The sequence below is a fragment of the Nerophis ophidion genome, linkage group LG07 (genome assembly GCF_033978795.1).
Source record: "Nerophis ophidion isolate RoL-2023_Sa linkage group LG07, RoL_Noph_v1.0, whole genome shotgun sequence".
Classification (NCBI taxonomy): Eukaryota; Metazoa; Chordata; class Actinopteri; order Syngnathiformes; family Syngnathidae; genus Nerophis; species Nerophis ophidion.
The window spans coordinates 16,604,698-16,622,772 of NC_084617.1; the positions used below are offsets into that span (position 1 = coordinate 16,604,698).

At 41.0% G+C, this 18,075-nt stretch overlaps 1 protein-coding gene across 8 annotated transcripts in view; it reads left to right on the forward strand.

The window, feature by feature from the left end:
• Positions 1 to 18,075, forward strand: part of arhgap23a (Rho GTPase activating protein 23a) — a 158,098-nt gene that overhangs the window by 86,571 nt on the left and 53,452 nt on the right. For 2 of the 8 annotated variants that reach the window (XM_061905459.1, XM_061905458.1), the window contains exons 1-2: positions 3,119 to 3,589; positions 15,791 to 15,994. In XM_061905459.1, the coding sequence (XP_061761443.1) occupies positions 3,353 to 3,589; positions 15,791 to 15,994 (441 nt within the window). In that variant the 5' untranslated portion in view covers positions 3,119 to 3,352. Of the gene's footprint in view, positions 1 to 3,115; positions 3,590 to 15,790; positions 15,995 to 18,075 lie in introns of those variants that run through there. The other 6 variants (XM_061905464.1, XM_061905462.1, XM_061905457.1 and 3 more) reach the window with 5 other exon arrangements.

The window sequence follows — 18,075 nt, forward strand, 5'->3', positions numbered from 1 at the left end:
AAATATCACGCAATAATAATGAGTAAACTGTATTTGTCACACACGCTTCATTGCAATAAATCTTGTAGTGCTACAGTACAAACCAATATTTAGAACATTAACGGCATAGCTCGTTTGGTAGAGTGGCCGTGCCAGCAACTCAAGGGTTGCAGGTTCGATTCCCTCTTCCGCCATCCTAGTTACTGCCGTTGTGTCCTTGGGCAAGACACTTTACCCACCTGCTTCCAGTGCCACCCACACTGGTTTGATTGTAACTTAGATATTGGGTTTCACTATGTAAAGCGCTTTGAGTCACTCGAGAAAAGCGCTATATAAATATAATTCACTTCACTAAAAGCTTAAACATTAAAACAGATACAATACTAAGGTTAAAACACAATCAGTGAAGCACAAGAAACACAAAGGATGCAAATAAGTGAGTTTTTCTTTTACAGCGTGCATATTTGTTTGAGTTATTTTGAGAAATAATATCTTAGTCAACAGATTTAAAAGTTCTTTTTGAACACATTCAACAACACCACGATAATAATGATAACCGTGATAATTTTAGTCTGTTATATGAAACGTTTATATTGTTGCATCCTGAATACTTTAGGTACCATCTAGCAACTTGAGGGTTATACGTTCAATTCCCGCTTCCGCCATCCTAGTCACAGCTGTTGCCTTGGGCAGTGCCACCAAGACTGGTTTAAATGGAGCTTAAAGATGTAGATAATGAGTTTCTCTATGTAAAGTGATTTGAGTCACTACACTAAAAATATAATTCACTTTGTTTCACTTCATCTAAGGCACAGGTGTCAAACTCAAGGCCTGGTGCCAGATCAGGCCCGCCACATATTTTAAAATGGCATAAGAACACCTGGAAAAAATGTGTCAATGAAATACCACTTTTTTGTTTATATTTACTTAATCGAATCATTCTTCTAAATTTGACAGGAAAAAAAAGCTTATCTTTTAAACTTAAATATTATCTGATCGTGCCAAATATTATATTATTAAACACGGTATTAAAAAATGTTTTTGTAAAGATACAAATAATTAAAATATCTTTTTGTCACCTTTACTTATTATTTCAATGCAGGTGAATCAATTTGTACATCCAACAATCTAATAATCAAATGCATCGGCAAATGTGTAATAATATCATAAGATGATTATACATTTTTATTAATGGAATATTATTTTTAAAATCAGACGCATCACACTTGAATTTTGATTAATCATGATCAAAGGCCTACTGAAACCCACTACTACCGACCACGCAGTCTGGTAGTTTATATATCAATGATGAAATATTAACATTGCAACACATGCCAATACGGCCGGTTTAGTTTACTAAATTACAATTTTAAATTTCCCGCGGAGTTTCTTGTTAAAAACGTCACGGAATGATGACGCGTGCGCATGATGTCACGGGTTGAAAGGGACATATTAGCCCAGCACCACACACGGCTAAAAGTAGTCTCTTTTCATCGCATAATTACACAGTAATTTGGACATCTGTGTTGCTGAATCTTTTGCAATTTGTTCAATTAACAATGGAGACTATAAAGAATAATGCTGTTGGTGGAAAGCGGTGGATTGCAGCTGCCTTTAGCACTAAAACACAGCCTGTTTGTTGTGAAGCTTTAACACAGAGCAGTCCAGCGAACATGTTTCTCTACGTCCACCAGCAAGTTTTTGGATGGGAAAATTGTGATATTAAGTTGGCTCTTACCGGAGACTTTAGTGGATTATGGGACTTCCTCCTGCAGCTCAAAAAGGCATTGGCTTCTCTGAGAGACACTGGCGTTCACCGCAGCCATCCGACTTTTAGGTATGACTTTACAATCTCACTAAAACACTATTAAAAAAATAAGCAGATAAGGGATCTTCCAGAATTATCCTAGTAAATGTGTCTAATTACATCGGAAATCGTCCCACTACCGCCGCCTGGAGCCGTCGCTTATTTATTTATTTATTTTTATTTTTGGTGCTTCACTCTAGCTTTCCTCATCCACAAATCTTTCATCCTCGCTCAAATTAATGGGGAAATTGTCGCTTTCTCGGTCCAAATAGCTCTTGCTGCTGGAGGCTCACATTATAAACAATGTGAGTATGTGAGGAGCCCTACAACCTGTGACGTCACGCGCACATCGTCTGTTACTCCCGGTAAGGGCAAGGCTTTTTTATTAGCAACCAAAAGTTGCGAACTTTATCGTCAATGTTCTCTACTAAATCCTTTCAGCAAAAATATGGCAATATCGCGAAATGATCAAGTATGACACATGGAATGGACCTGCTATCCCCGTTTAAATAAGAATATCTCATTTCAGTAGGCCTTTAAAATCAGGTTATTGCCCACATTCATAATTTAAAATAATTTTAAAAAAAGCATCCCTCTGAAGGCAGCCAAGACTGCGATGGGGCCTTCAAGGAAAACAAGTTTGACACCCCTGATCTAAGGTTACGTCTTAAGTTGTTAAAATTGTTTGATGTGTTGAAAGAAAAGAGGGACCATTTTTGGACTTCAGGGAAAAAAGATTAACTTCATTTTTTTCAGGGGGGCTGAAGGGCTAAAAAAAATACTTTCCTTATTCATGTGGTCATGGTCGAGGTCACTTGGCAGCAACGTGGACGCCCGGCGTTTTTTTGTGCGAAGTTTGTCGGTTGAATGTGGGGGTGGGTGATTTCACTATTCAGGTGTTCCTCGGATAGAAGTTTATGTGAAGGTGTTGGGGTCATGTCGACATCCAGATTTTTCCTCTTCTGTAAAGTGTTTCCTTCTCACTGTCTGCTGTCACTTTTTTATGAAGTGGCGACTGAAGGGGTGGGTCGACACGCACATGTGGTGCACGTGCCGCTGTAATGCTTCCTCTTCACGGGAGGGATTGACTGTGGGTTTAGGTTGCAACGGGCTGCAAGATATATCTCCATCTGGGCCCCCATGACCCGCGTTTTACGGCCAGCATCTGTCCTGGATGATGGCGATGAGGTTTTTGGGATTAGATTAGTTGGATGGAGCCGAGTGGCAGGAACAATTTGTTTGTTCTTCACGACACAGAGTGAAGAAGAGAGCAAGCAAGGAGGGGTGGTGGTGGGGGTGGAGACATCCACCCCTGTGGGACAGGCATAGTGTGTTTTGGGGGTGGACACAGTTGCTTTGTATGCAGAATACCAGCGGCGGACAGCGCTGTCACTCTCTGTGCAGCTCTCTCTGGTGGAGTTGCTGTGGAATTCAGGCGCCATGGGTGCAACCTGTGGGATTACGCTTTCCAGAGGATGATGGTGCGGATGTTAAAGGGAAGGCCGGTGAAGTGCAGGAGGAGGATCTGAGGCAACCCTCTGTGGTCCACTGACTGTCTTGGCTCCCATGCACTCCGTTAGCAATGTGGACGTGAGCCACCGCCGCACCGCGATGCCCGCAGCTATGCTCCCTTGCCCCCCGTCGGCCGGGTCTGACTGGAGCTTCCAGAACCCGGTGGGGGTGGACTGCAGCTCCCCCGAGCCTCGATGCATCTGGCTGGCGGTGCTGCGTGGCACCACTGGGCCGCCGCCATCGCCGCCAGTCATGCCTGTCAGGCGCCGCCACATCTCCCATCAGCTCAGGGTAAGGAGGGGTTGGGTTGGGTTCATAATGGTACAATAGGGATGGAAGCATCCATGAAAGCTGCAGTTTGTTTGACAAATTTGGCTGTGTGTCAACTGGATTGTCTTAAACTATGCACTATGCAGGAATTGGCAATGTGTGCACTTTTTGATAATTTGAAATCTTAGTAACATTGTGCAGTGTGTCATGACTTAGCGCCTGTAGTCAAACCTAGTATAGCTCATCAGCACCACTAATTACCATCCTCCAAACCGAACTGTGGCATAAATCAACGCCAGTGTCAAAGTTGCCCAAAAACGAACTAGTTCTGTCTTTTCTGCAGAGCATTTACGTACACCTATGTTTTATTCATCTCTGTAAGGATGTTGTCGCAGATGTGTTTACCTCGCATGGTCTCTGTTGTAATTAATGGGAGATGAGTTTCAAGCCAGGTGCCATTTTTAACAAGGTGTTGCGGGGGGCCACTGGGTCTCAGAGCTTTGCGACTTAGAACTAACGTCCCGCTGCCTTTATAAACTTATAATCCAGAGTGTCAAATTGTGTCAAGAGTTGTTCCTCCAGCCATTTGCAGGATTCTGGGGAATTACGTTTTCTAAAAGATTTTGGAAAGTGTCTGTTGGAGTATCCATTTGTGAGGACAAATTCTGAAGTTGTTGAATTGCTTTGTACACTGGAAACCGAAAGGGGCCTTACCTTGAAGTGTTCCCAAAGATTTTAAGGCATACATTTGTCTAAAAGGGTCATACTAATAGAAGACCTAAGCTTTAGATGGTCTTGTAGTTGACTGTTGATTAGTGGTGGTCTTGGGGGAGTGATGCTGTACGTACACAGCTGGGACAAACAGAGGGTATTTGGAATAATGTGTTTGTTTGTTTGTTAGAGTTCCCGGGTCTCCTCAGTCAAATGTCCAAATATTTTCTCCGTGTGGATGAGACAGTGACTTTTAACTAAGAAATCAGCTGATTACTGAACCGGACAGCGAGGAGCTGGCAGCACCTAAACCACAACAAGCTCTATCATTTCAGACGCAAATCTTTGGGGCTATCAGTAAACAATATCCACATTAGTTATTTGGTTTTCTGCAGATAGACCAGCCAGTGGACTTGTTTGTTTACCAAACTGGACTGAACTACGCCAGCTTAATTTTTCTTAGTAAAACCACATGAAAGTGGTAACAACTTGCTGATTGTTTGAAGTTGTGAAAACATGTTGACACCGTAAGGGTTGTGTTCAGTATGCTCTGGAATACTTGCTAGCATACATGTAATACATTTATCTCATCTCCATTCATTAATCCATTAGTTGCCTAGTCTCGCATGTTTTGTTTGATATGTTTTTAAACCAATCTTGTCAGTCCCCTAAAAGTGACTGCCAACATTTGTGGCGATTCGACCAGGCATTCTAAAATTGCAGTGGGTGTTTTGTAGAGTGCATTTCATTGTGTGAAAAATGTAGGTCATTTGTGGTGTAATTGTCAGAAAAATAATAGCAACACTGTAGGGCAGTATTTTTTTTTAGTGATGTACCCCCTGTGAACATTTTTTTCATTCAAGTACCCCCTAATCAGAGCAAAGCATTTTTGGTTGAAAAAAAGAGATAAAGACGTAAAATGCAGCACTATGTCATCAGTTTCTGATTTATTAAATTGTATAACAGTGCAAAATATTGCTCATTTGTACTGGTCTTTCTTGAACTATTTGGAAAAAAAGATATAAAAAAAACTAAAAACTTGTTGAAAAATAAACAAGTGATTCAATTATAAATAAAGATTTCTACACATAGAAGTAATCATAAACTTAAAGTGCCCTCTTTGGTGACTTTAATAGAGATCCATTTGGATTCCTGAACTTAATTCGAAACGTTTTTTCACAAAAACATAAATCTTTAACATCAATATTTATGGAACATGTCCAGAAAAAATCTAGCTTTCAACACTGAATATTGCATTGTTGCATTTCTTTTCACAGTTTATGAACTTACATTCATATTTTGTTGAAGTCTTATTCAATAAATATATTTACAAAGGATTTTTGAATTGTTGCTATTTTTAGATAATTTTTGAAAAATCTCACGTACCCCTTGGCATACCTTCAAGTACCCCCAGGGGTACGCGTACCCCCATTTGAGAACCACTGCTGTAGGGTTGCGTGTTTTGACACATTTTCACTCTTTTGTGTTCAGCGTTTCAGGAGTAGAAGAGTCTTAGTAAGTACTTTTCCTGTCAATCCTGGGGCTGTTTACTAAAGACGCTATGATACTTTAAAGTCATGGAGTCAATTATTCGTTAAAATGATGTAATGCTCCAAATAGGAATTTTGGAAAGTATTTCTCTGGCATTGTGGTGAGTGGAAAAGCAGGTTTCCATTGGACAAATAATAAGTTCAATGTTCAATATACAATATGGCTGCAAGGATTTAGAAAACCTGTTTAACTGTCTTTGCATCACCTAATCCAACTGACTGCCTGACTTGTTTTTTTTAATGTACTCACAAGTGTACTGACACAAGCCGCACATCCCAATAAAATGTCACTGGACACTTGAACCTGGTGACTCATCCGCCTTTTCCACGCTTCTCTTCCCTCTCGGCCGAGCGGCCTGCCGGCTCTGGGCCGCGGATGCAGACACGGCGGGCGTCGGGATTAAAGGCTTGTCAGCAATTTGTGGCGTGCGTAAAGCTCCGCTTCATTCAAACAGGTTGCAGCTCTCAGCTCTTTAAAAGAGCATTATTGTTCTGGGCCGCTGCACTTTGCCAGCCCTCGTAGAGCTTTGAAGAGGGAAGCCTACTGACGACTGACGGACTTATACTACACTGATAACTTGATATCTGACAGCTAACGTTAGCATCTGGTGATGTTATCGACAGGTTTAATGTTGAATTACAATACAAAAAACATAGGACATAAAAACAGGGACGGTGTGGCGCAGTGGGAGAGTGGCATTGCGCAACCCGAGGGTACCTGGTTCAATCCCCTCCTAGTACCAACCTCGTCACGTCTGTTGTGTCCTGAGCAAGACACTTCACCCTTGCTCCTGATGGGTGCTGGTTAGCGCATTGCAAGGCAGCTCCCTCCATCAGTGTGTGAATGTGTGTGTGAATGGGTAAATGTGGAAGTAGTGTCAAAGCGCTTTGAGTACCTTGAAGGTAAAAAAGCGCTATACAAATACAATCCATTTATCATTATCATTTATTATATAGTGACATCTAAGGATAAACAGTGGAATCTCTGAGATTGAACACTTTTTTTTGGATTATTTTTCATCTTGCCTATTGAAGTACAATTTTCTAATTGTTAGTAAACGTCACTCCCTGATAACTTGAAGAGCAATGCTGGCTATTGGGTTGATAGCCCGTGCTTTTAAGTCAGTAGTTAGCATGCTCGTCTCTCATGTGGACGACAGACGTTTGAGTCCTCTGCAGAACAGAAAAAAAGCAGGGACTGAACCAGGCAAGATACAGTGGTGCCGTGACCCAGATGATAGAGAGGTTTTGGTGGTGAGTGTAACGGAGACCAGCCCGTGTGGCTGGGCCATGTGTACGTTAGTAAACCTCACTGCCTGTCAACCTCAAGAGCAGTGCTGGCTATTGTTGATCGCCCGGGGCTTTTAGCTGGGTAGCTAGCATGCTCGTCTCACATGGGGACGGCCCAGGGTGGAGAGAAATGCAGAGACTGAACCAGGCGGGTTACAACTGTAAATGACCATGGCTCAAATTTTTTATATGTATTTTTTTCAAACTTATGGTTAGATTGTTAATTCTACAACCTTGGAGGTGTTTGACATTACCTGACAACTACAGTGACTGGAAAAAGTTGTGAGGTTTTTTTTTTAATGCCTTTTTGAAACAAAAACTGTCTGAAAATGCTGTGTCCAATACAGTTGGGAATGTCATTTTTTCACAATTGTCACCAATATTCTTCAGTAACATGTGGAAACTAATCATGAAAATCCTGAATTTCATATTTTTTATATTTTCCTGGCCTCCATCTTTATACAAAGTTGATTGTGTATAAATTACTTGTTAGCTTGCCTGAGGAATTTCAGTCACCACACCTTCTCTTTGTTATAATGACAGTGACCTACTAAAATAGTTGTTTTATTCGCATTTTTGAATGGACAACATTGTTAAAACAATGTTGGCTCAACAGTATGAAAGGTTATTTAAAACAAAAAACAACATTACAAGCTAGGTTTGGGCCTAGTTTGGGCCATGTAAGTGTTTTATATTGGTCAATATCAATAATTATTTATATTTTTTATTACCTACGAGGAGAAATGTATATTAAATATAAACATTTTTATTTAAAATGTAACCTTCCTTTCATTATAATCCCCTCAGCTATCAAGGCAGAAAGGAAATGAAATGTCAACACAACCATGGAAAACAAACAATCAATGTAAACTATAATCAACAAAACCAACTAAACAATAACCTCCTAAAATGAGGGTGCAAAACTAAGGAATATGTAAGAAATACTAAATCCAGTGTAACAAAATAATGCAACGTATAAAAATGTAAACATAGAGAAACCCGGGAAGGACTATTTTCTGCAGGTTTACTGCCAGAAAGTTACAGCTGTGTTCTAAAGGTTAAGCGCAACTAATATGGTGTGGTATTACCAGTCTTGGCGGGGACGAGCACCTTGCCTTATTTACAAGTCCTCATTCCGTCTGACTACGGTCCCTGTTTGAAAAAAACAACAAAAAAAACTGCCATGCTGTTGAGGTGATTTTTCCTTTTCCTGTTTTATCCACAATTTTTCTCTCTATCATATTTTTAGTTTGTATTCCACTCCATGCAAAGATGCGAGATGGCGCTAATGAACAAGATTATTGATTCTGTTACCTGATTGGCTGTTAGCGTGCCACTCCCACTAATCAGTGATCACTTCCTGTGTTGCTCTGTTACCAGAGAGCGAGTGCCTTTGTTCATGCAACCCACCTTGTTCCGCAATTTCTGCTTTCTTCCGACATAGAAGAAAAATGTATTAAACGCTTTATCAAAAACATTTTTTATCGATATCGATTAAGTTTTTATTGCGATTTAAATTGATATTGTCACGTATCAACTGTTTGTCGTCTCGGGTTGTTTGCAAACTAGTACCTTTTTTCAAAAAATAGTAACTTTTAAGACATTTTTCATAGGTTTTAGGCAGGTTGTTAATAGCTTAAAACAGTGTTGCTAAAAGGCACCCAAGTATTTTTCTTGTGTCCACAGATGTGGTTAGTAATAATTTTTAAGTAAGAAATCTGCTCACGTCAACCTTCATGTCATGTCGCACATTCTTATTAAAATCCGGACAGGAATTGTCCGTAAGCCTCGTGGAAGCAGGAAGTTGTCTTGTGCCAAGCACTTAATGCTAGCTTGGCCGTTTTTTGCGGCTTTTAATGGCTTCCTTTTTGGATTGGATTTCCTGCAACTGGAGGACAACAAGAGGAAAGTTCAGCGTGGACATGTTGGTGTTAGGAAAGCTCTTCTTTGTAACAGTAGTGAGATTTCTCCGCGCTAAGCCTGCGTAGGACGTCAAGTTTAAACAGAAAACCACAGAGAACTTTCCAAATGCCTGTTTGGTTAAACAAAGGGGGGGACTTCTGCGTCGTTTTTGTGTGCGAGCAGACAGACTGGTCATTGCCAGGTGACAGGTACGGTACCACCCAGCAGCTGGCCTGGCTTCAGGGGCCAGGGGTCGGGTTGGCGAGCGCTGGATGGTGTCCTGTGAGGTCCAGCAGACCGGCCGAGGAGGAAACAGCTTGAGCCCATGGTGTGTTTGGGGTAATCACAGGCTTTGGTATTCCCAGCGCTGGGAGGGGCCATGTGGTTGAAACCAGCGTGCTGGAGCATGTTCCTCGCCAAAGCCCGATACTTCTCCTCAACCCCTTCTTCTTCCTCTTCTTCTCTTCATCCTATCATTCACTCTCTCTGTTAGCGTCCCTGTCCCAACTTGCCCCGACCAAACCGCTCCCTCCGAGGAATTTGTCTTTTTGCTTTCACCCTGCTTCCCTTCCTTTTGGCCTTTTTTCAATGCTTCATCATTCACTTGACAACCACCTGTGCCGCCGCCATTGTCTTCCTTCCAGACATCTTTATAAAGTGCACAAAACAAATACATAGCACCGCAAAGCGATAGCTTACAACATGTCAACTGTGAACATGTGAAGACAAAATATTGCACCTATACGGGCGATATCTACAGTACTGATGTCAGCTATCATATTGTGAACTGATTGAAGTTTTTATCTCCTTACGATCGTAAATAATAAGGGTGCACACCAAATTACAATTCTTATTCATCCCGATTCTGAATGAATTCATAATTTTCAAAAATGTATTAAAATATTGTTCTTTTTTATTTATTTTTTCATTTTTATATATATATTTTTTTAGAACAATTTTTAAATAGATGTTTTTAAGCCATCTCCTTGTTTAATTGTAATTATTATACCAAACAATACATGGCAAGATTCGGGTTGAATTAAGAATCGATTTTGAGTTGAACCGTCACCCCACAAATCGGGATTGGATCAAAATGTTAGGTGCCCAAAGATTCAGAGACCTAATAAATAACGATAATGCCTCCTTAAATTTGGTAATTTATGACAATTAGTCCCTAATTTTTGTACTAAATGAGTCATAAGTTAGCCTGAGCAAAGAATTAGCATAGTTACATTAGCCAATTCTTGTTCCCCCCTCCCAAAAAAAACATACTGCCTTTAGTAGTGCCCCAAACCGAGTCAGGAGTTTCATACTTCTTATCATATTTTAAATAGACTCCATCTTTGCATAAGGTCAATTTTGAATAAATTATTTGGGAGCTAGCCTGAGGAAGTAATTTGCACCGCTGCATTAGCGAGTTGTTGTTTCTGAGCTTCGGAAAGAAAACAAGGCAACACACCTTCTTTTGTACCAACTTCCCTTCAAACTGGAAAACCAGAAAGCAGGTCAAGATTTCCATAATTTCTATTATTTTCGTTTTCATTTCGTTTTGCATAAATGAGTCGTAACCTAGGGCAGCACGGCGGTACAGGGGTTATTGCATATGCCTCACAATACGAAGGTCCTGAGTAGTCCTGAGTTCAATCCCGGGCTCGGGATCTTTCAGTGTGGAGTTTGCATGTTCTCCCCGTGACTGTGTGGGTTCCCTCCGGGTACTCCGGCTTCTTCCCACTTCCAAAGACATGCACCTGAGGATAGGTTGATTGGCAACAGTAAATTGGCCCTAGTGTATGAATGTGAGTGTGAATGTTGTCTGTCTATCTGTGTTGGCTCTGTGATGAGGTGGTGACTTGTCCAGGGTGTACGCTGTCTTTCGTCCGATTGTAGCTGAGATAGGCTCCAGCACCCCACGCTACCCCAAAAAGGGACAAGCGTTAGAAAAATGGATGGATGGAGTCGTGACCTAGAATGAGGTAGTCGCTAGCACAGCTAAATTGAGAGATTGAAATGAAAAAAACACAACACACTGTCTTCGGTACCACCTTGTTTTGAACCGGAGAACCAAAAACTAGTCTAGGTTTTAAAATGTCCCAATGCTTGTTATTTACATTGCCCTTTTTGAAGTAGCATGGCTTCACAGGCCAACTGACATTTTGGAGGCCCTACAAAAACAAGCAAAACAATTCTGAAGTGCTTCCTAAAAAAACCTTGATTAAAATCAGCAAAATATTACTTCTCATTCTTAATCTTAAAGGCCTACTGAAATGAGATTTCCTTATTTAAACGGGGATAGCAGGTCCATTCTATGTGTCATACTTGATCATTTCGCGATATTGCCATATTTTTGCTGAAAGGATGTAGTAGAGAACATCGACGATAAAGTTCCCAACTTTTGGTTCTGATTAAAAAGCCTTGCCTGTACCGGAAGTAGCAGACGATATGCGCGTGACGTCACGGGTTGTGTTGCTCCTCACATCTGAACATTGTTTACAATCATGGCCACCAGCAGTGAGAGCGATTCGGACCGAGAAAGCGACGATTTCCCCATTAATTTTAGCGAGGATGAAAGATTCGTGGATGAGGAAAGTGAGAGTGAAGGAATAGAGAGAAAAAACAAAAAAGACTATACAGTGGGAGCAATTCAGATATTAGACAAATTTACAAGGATAATTCTGGAAAATCCCTTATCTGCTTATTGTGTTACTAGTGTTTTAGTGAGATTATACGGTCGTACCTGTACAACCTGGAGGTAGGCCCCGCACCTTTCTTCAGCACCAGTCGACGGGACCCTCTTCGAAACACGATCTTTCGAAATGATCGCTGAATAATACACTGTACTTTGTGTGTGTGGTCCAATCCAACCGTGTTCGCTTGACCGCTCTGTTCCATAGTAAACCTTCACCGTCATCTTTCGGGAATGTAAACAATGAAACACCAGCTGTGTTTGTGTTGCTAAAGGCGGGCGCAATACACCGCTTCCCACCTACAGCTTTCTTCTTTGACGTCTGCATTATTCATTGAACAAATTGCAAAAGATTCAGCAACACAGAGATCCAGAATACTATGGAATTATGCGATGAAAACAGACGACTTATTGCTGGGAACGGTGCTGGAACAAAATGTCCTCTACAATGCGGGACGTCACGTTCACGCGTCATCATACCGCGACGTTTCAGCTGGATACTTCTGCGCGAAATTAAAAATTGCAATTTGATAAACTAACCCGTATTGGCCGTATTGGCATGTGTTGCAATGTTAATATTTCATCATTGATATGTAAACTATCAGACTGTGTGGTCGGTAGTAGTGGGTTTCAGTAGGCCTTTAAGGAACAACTTTCCTGAATCATTTACCTCTGTTTTGTTTGTAAAAATGGAAGAAGACGGAGAAAAGGTGTGATAAACCTCAAATGAGAAGGATTTCCATGTCATGAAAGGAAGAATAGGTTAAAAAAAAGAGCCAGCGAATTGAGGGAAGACAGAGCAGCAAAGGAGTGTTGGGTATTTTTAGGAGCATCTGGTTATCCTGCCCTGTTAACGCTAGCCACACTTCCTGCCTAAAGTTTGACACTTCCTGTTGCAGCGTGGACGCTTGTTGCTGACTAGCCTGCCAGGTCAAAACCTGTGTGTGTGTGTGTGTGTGTGTGTGTGTGTGTGTGTGTGTGTGTGTGTGTGTGTGTGTGTGTGTGTGTGTGTAATTTAGCATACATGTCTGCTATGTGTGAGGGATACATGTTGATGTTTTGACCAAACACAGGCGTTCGTTGACACGGTTAAGGCCCCCTAACCCAAATAGATCGTATATTGTAGTCATTCATAACAGACGAAGAAGAGAAGTAATGCGGCAAAAAGCTAATTTAAAGGCAAATTAAATGTACCACTGATAGTCACACACACTCTAGGTGTAGTGAAATTGTCCTCTGCATTTGACCCATTACAGGGGAGCAGTGAGCAGCAGCGGTGGCCACGCTCGGGAATCATTTTGGTGATTTAACCCCCATTTCCAACCCTTGATGCTGAGTGCCAAGCAGGGAGGCAATGGGTCCCATTTTTATAGTTTTTGGTATGACTCGGCCGGGGTTTGAACTCACAATCTACCGATTTCAGGGCGGGCACTCTAACCACAAAGCTGGTTCTATCTTTTTCATCTTTAGAAAAGTAACATTTTTAAAAGGGAATTGCGCTTTTATGGATTTTAGCCTATCATCTACAATCCCTATGTAAGACAAGAAAACATGTTTTTCTAAGTTGTTAAGTACGGCAAGCACGAGGTGGCTAACAATGCAGCTAATGGGAGTACACTAGTCCAGGCCTTTAAAGCCATTTCAAAAACATCCAAAAACCGCCAAGAATAGGCCATTTACATCTGAATGTACCTGAACAGTAACTAAACAGTTTTTTATTATAAGATCTAATGCAGAAAAAAAATTGACGTTGTGATTAAAGAGAGCAAACTAGTTTATGCTGCTATATTGATATATTGAGCCTGGTGAGCTGCTGCATTGCCCCAGAATTGGTGAAAGTTATTTCTAGATTACAAATCGTGCATCTCACTTGTACAGTAGACGTTTGTGGTCAACTTTGACATCCAACTTAGACACAGAGATGGCGAGAAAGACACAAAAAGACGCTTGTTTAATGCTACTTTTTTTTAACCTTTCGTGAGGTTTATATTATTATTCATCTAAACGGGAAGATATGAACATTCAGTAGGTATCCCAGTGAGAGCAGACATTGTTATTTTTATATGTTTGTAGTTTGTATTTCTTGTTGCACTTAGCAATACTGCTGCATGATGCTTGGTGTTTCACTAACGATGAATCAGTTTAGCACACAGCTTCTAAAACTTGTAACTGTCCCAAAGTAATCGTTGCTGGCTCTCAATAAAGTCTGCCATGATTCGTGGGTTTGTTGTTGTTGAAGGGAAATGTGATGTGTCTGTGAAACTAGCACGCCACTGTATGCTTATAATTAGCAAAATATGTAAATATTACATGTTATTATGAACGTGCCTGTTACTATATACTGTATACTTGGCAGTGGGGGCGTGGCTTGGGCCGTGGTCAATATGACATCATATATGACATAATCTGAGTTGCAGGCTAAACAAATGTTTTATGTATATTAAAAAATAAATATTTGTGTTAGTAATTATTAATAATGCTATTAATGATAATAATAAATTCTTATATAATCAGAATCACAATCATCTGAGAAAACTGGAATGCCTGAACAAAACCCACACAGTATGGGGACTAATGCACACTCCACGCAGCGATGTCCAAGCGCAGGTTCGAAGGCGCTCACGCCGTGAAGTTAGACGTTATTGTCTGTAGTAATGTCAAAATATTTAGGGTAATTTACCGTGGTTTGAACAAGAAATGCAGTAATTAGCTTAAAATACTTTTCAACTTTCTTACTTTACTTTGGTCTCAACTCCGTTTCCGTGCGCAACCAGCTGACTGGCTTCTGACAGGTGATTTATATGCACTTTTTATTTTATTTTTCAATTAAATCAATGGGGAATGTTTTTATGATATTTGAGCTGTTTTTCAAACTTATTATAGCCAATAGTATATAAGTAATAGACTAATTATTAGACATTCAAACAATACATCACTTAAATTCCTCAGGAAAAGCCTTATCCCTGCAGCTATAGCCGCCCTTAACAGCAGGCCCGGCCGACCTGTCTGACAAGTCTGTAAATGTGTTGGTCATGTTTGATGTCTTTTTGTTATTTTTGTTTTGTGATGTGTAATGACTATATGTTTAAATGTACGGCAGTCAATATGAATTTCCCCAACGGGGACCAATAAATCTAAATCTAAATCTGAATTTGTTTTTATGTTAAAAAAAAGTGTGTTCATTGTCAAAAAAATTACTTATTTTGAAGGTGTGGCAGCATTAATCTTGCCGTGGCTTTGCTCCACGATCGTATACATGTAGTGGAAACCCTGCTTGTGCATATGAAATATGATGGAGGCATTTGTATGTTTTTTTAGAGCGCTTTATATGCGGAATAGAGCAACTCCCATTGGCACCATTGTTAGCTGACTTTTGCTAGGGTTTATTTAAGGTTAAGAATGCATAAAAGATTAAAACATGTATTTTGTCTTACATAAGGATTGTGAAGGATAGGCAATATCCCCCCCCAAAAGGTGCAGTTCTCCTTTAAGTATTAGTCACAAATAAAACACAATACATCAGAGTACTTAATGCTCTTTCGTACCTTTCTGGAACTATGATGTGCATCAATGAATGACCACCTTTGTGACTGTTGTAAGATGAATTAATTAGTTAACATGCAGCAACCCAGTCTGGCGGACTTATGTGGTCTGCAGGTGTCATTTAAATGTATTCAACGTTCAGTGAATTCAGTTTTGTGGCTTTAATGATCAGCGTGCCACAGCAGTTAATTGAGTTGTATAGACCTTGGCCTCCTAGCGGACTCCGAGGTGTTTATCCCTGCTCCCTGTTTGGTCAGGTGACGGCGCTTGAGTGACAGATGTGGGTCGTCAGGGCAGCGCGAGGGTGCGAGTTCTCACGTGTGTCTGTCAGCCCGGCTTGTTTACTCTGCCTTTTCGGAATGAGATATTTAGAGAGAGGGTGGGAATGCGTGCGGGAAAAACTCACTGGTGATAAACCCAAGGTCAGTGTTGTTCGGACTGCCCCCAACCCTGGCCCGTTGAGGGACGGAACCACTTCTTGCATGTTTGCAAACTTGTGAGAATCTGGTGGTTAAAGCCCCTCCATCTTTTTTATGTCCACAGGCGAAAGGGCGGAGGGATGGTCTCTCGTCGACCGCCGACAACCCTCGGCCGCCGATGGCGTCCAGGCCGGGGAGGGAGGGCCTCAGCGCACCTTGGAAAGGCCCCCGGACGCTGGTCCTCCGCAAGAACTCTCAGGGTTTTGGCTTCACCTTGCGCCACTTTATTGTTTACCCTCCAGAGTCCGCCCTGCACACTAACCTCAAGGTGAGTCCCAGGGGGCTGATAATGCCACGTTTACACCAAACAGGCCAGTTCATGACAGGTCCGAATCCTGACCTGGTCTCTGTGGGAGTATTAGCATGCTGTGCAAATAATTCAACTAAGATTATTGTATCACACAGACTACATACCAGGGGTGTGCATCGCAAAGTAACCCAAGGTTTAAAAGGTTATGTAAGGCAGTGTTTCTCAAATATTTGGGGGTGCCGAGATTCATGTGGGGAGGCGTGAGGTGCAATAGCGTGATAGCATATATCTTGACACATACAGATAGATGAATAAACCTAAACTTGAGGAGGGGCATGCAAAATGCTGTCCCCTAGAAACATTTAATTGTGAGCAAGTTTCAAACAGACTGTTTAATGCAGTGATTCGGGAGCACCATGAGGTGTTGGGGCAAAGGGGGCGTGAGACGCAATGACGTAATAGCATATTTATGGTTACTAAAGAACTATTTTGACACATACAGTACCGATTAAAAATAGACATTGACTTCAAGGGTGGCGTGAAAAAATGTCTGTCCCGTGGGGGCACATGACAGAAAATAATTGAGAACCACTGATGTAAGGGTAAGGATTAGCAAATGAAAACAATAGGGTTAAGGTTAGGATTAGCGTTGGGTTTCGGATTAGGGGTAAGCGTTTGCTAATGATAACGGTAGGGTTATGGTTATTCCATCTAAGGCTAAATACATGGCACGAGACCGATAGAGGACAAGTACCTCAAGGGAAAGTTGACTCTCATTCAACCCTTTCTCTATCACGCATGCACCTCCTGGTACCCCAGCACCTCAAAAACCCTCAAGTCTAGACTCCAAAAATCCCAGAACAAGCTATGCAGGTTACTTCTAGACCTCCACCCCAGATCACACCTCACTCCCACCTAATTCTCCAAAATGGGCTAGCTCATGGTGGAGGACAGAGTAAAAAACTTGCTCTGAGCCTAGTCTATAAAATTCACTACACCTCCCTGATACCAAAGTACATGTCAAACTACTTCCATACCGTAAATGACCGCCATAACCACAACACCAGGGGGAGCTCCACAAATCATGTCAAACCCATATTCCGATTTAACAAAGGTCTTAACTCATTCTCCTTCTATGCCACATCAATATGGAATGCACTTCCAACAGGTGTAAAAGAAAGTGCATCTCTATCGTCCTTCAAAACCGCACTAAAAGAACACCTTCAGGCAACTACAACACTAGACTAACACCCTCCCCACCACATCCTACCTCCCCGGACTGTAAATAATCAAATGTAAATAATCAAATGTATATTGTATATATTCAATGTCCATTTCTCAGATGATATAATTGTTGATGACTGAAGTGCTGATATCAACCAAACCTAAACACCCCCCGCCCTAACCCCCTCCAACTCCCACCCCCCGGATTGTAAATAATGTAAATAATTCAATGTATACACTCTGATGATTGACTTGTGTGATGACTGTATTATGCTTATAGTATATATTTGTACCATGAATTGATTAACGAGGACCCCGACTTAAACCAAGTTGAAAAACTTATTCGGGTGTTACCATTTAGTCATCAATTGTACGGAATATGTACTGTACTGTGAAATCTACTAATAAAAGTATCAATCAATCAAAAATTCATTTGCTCCCTGCCATTTGCCGGGGTTACTTTCAAACACACCTTACAAAAATGCCTATTTCTGATACTCAAAAGTATAAAATGCATTCTAAATGTAGTTATACACATGAAGAAACACTGATATGAGTACAATAAACAGCATTGTACTTACAAAATGGGCAATTACACAAAAGCATGTCTTTTCGAAGCATCCCCCTGCTGGAAAATGTTGGGGGAACTGACTTGTGACACAATGTCGTTTGATGGATTCTTTGCAGATAACAGCATCAAACCATTTATTTAAGTTACCATAAAACTAAAAGTATTTGTTCTCAATTTAAAACAGATAAAGGAAAATGATTATGCTGAACCGATATGACACACATGCTGAACTCCCTTGTTACAATACACCAGTTATGCATATTACACCTACAATTTTTAATAGACAATATTTTGACGATAATTC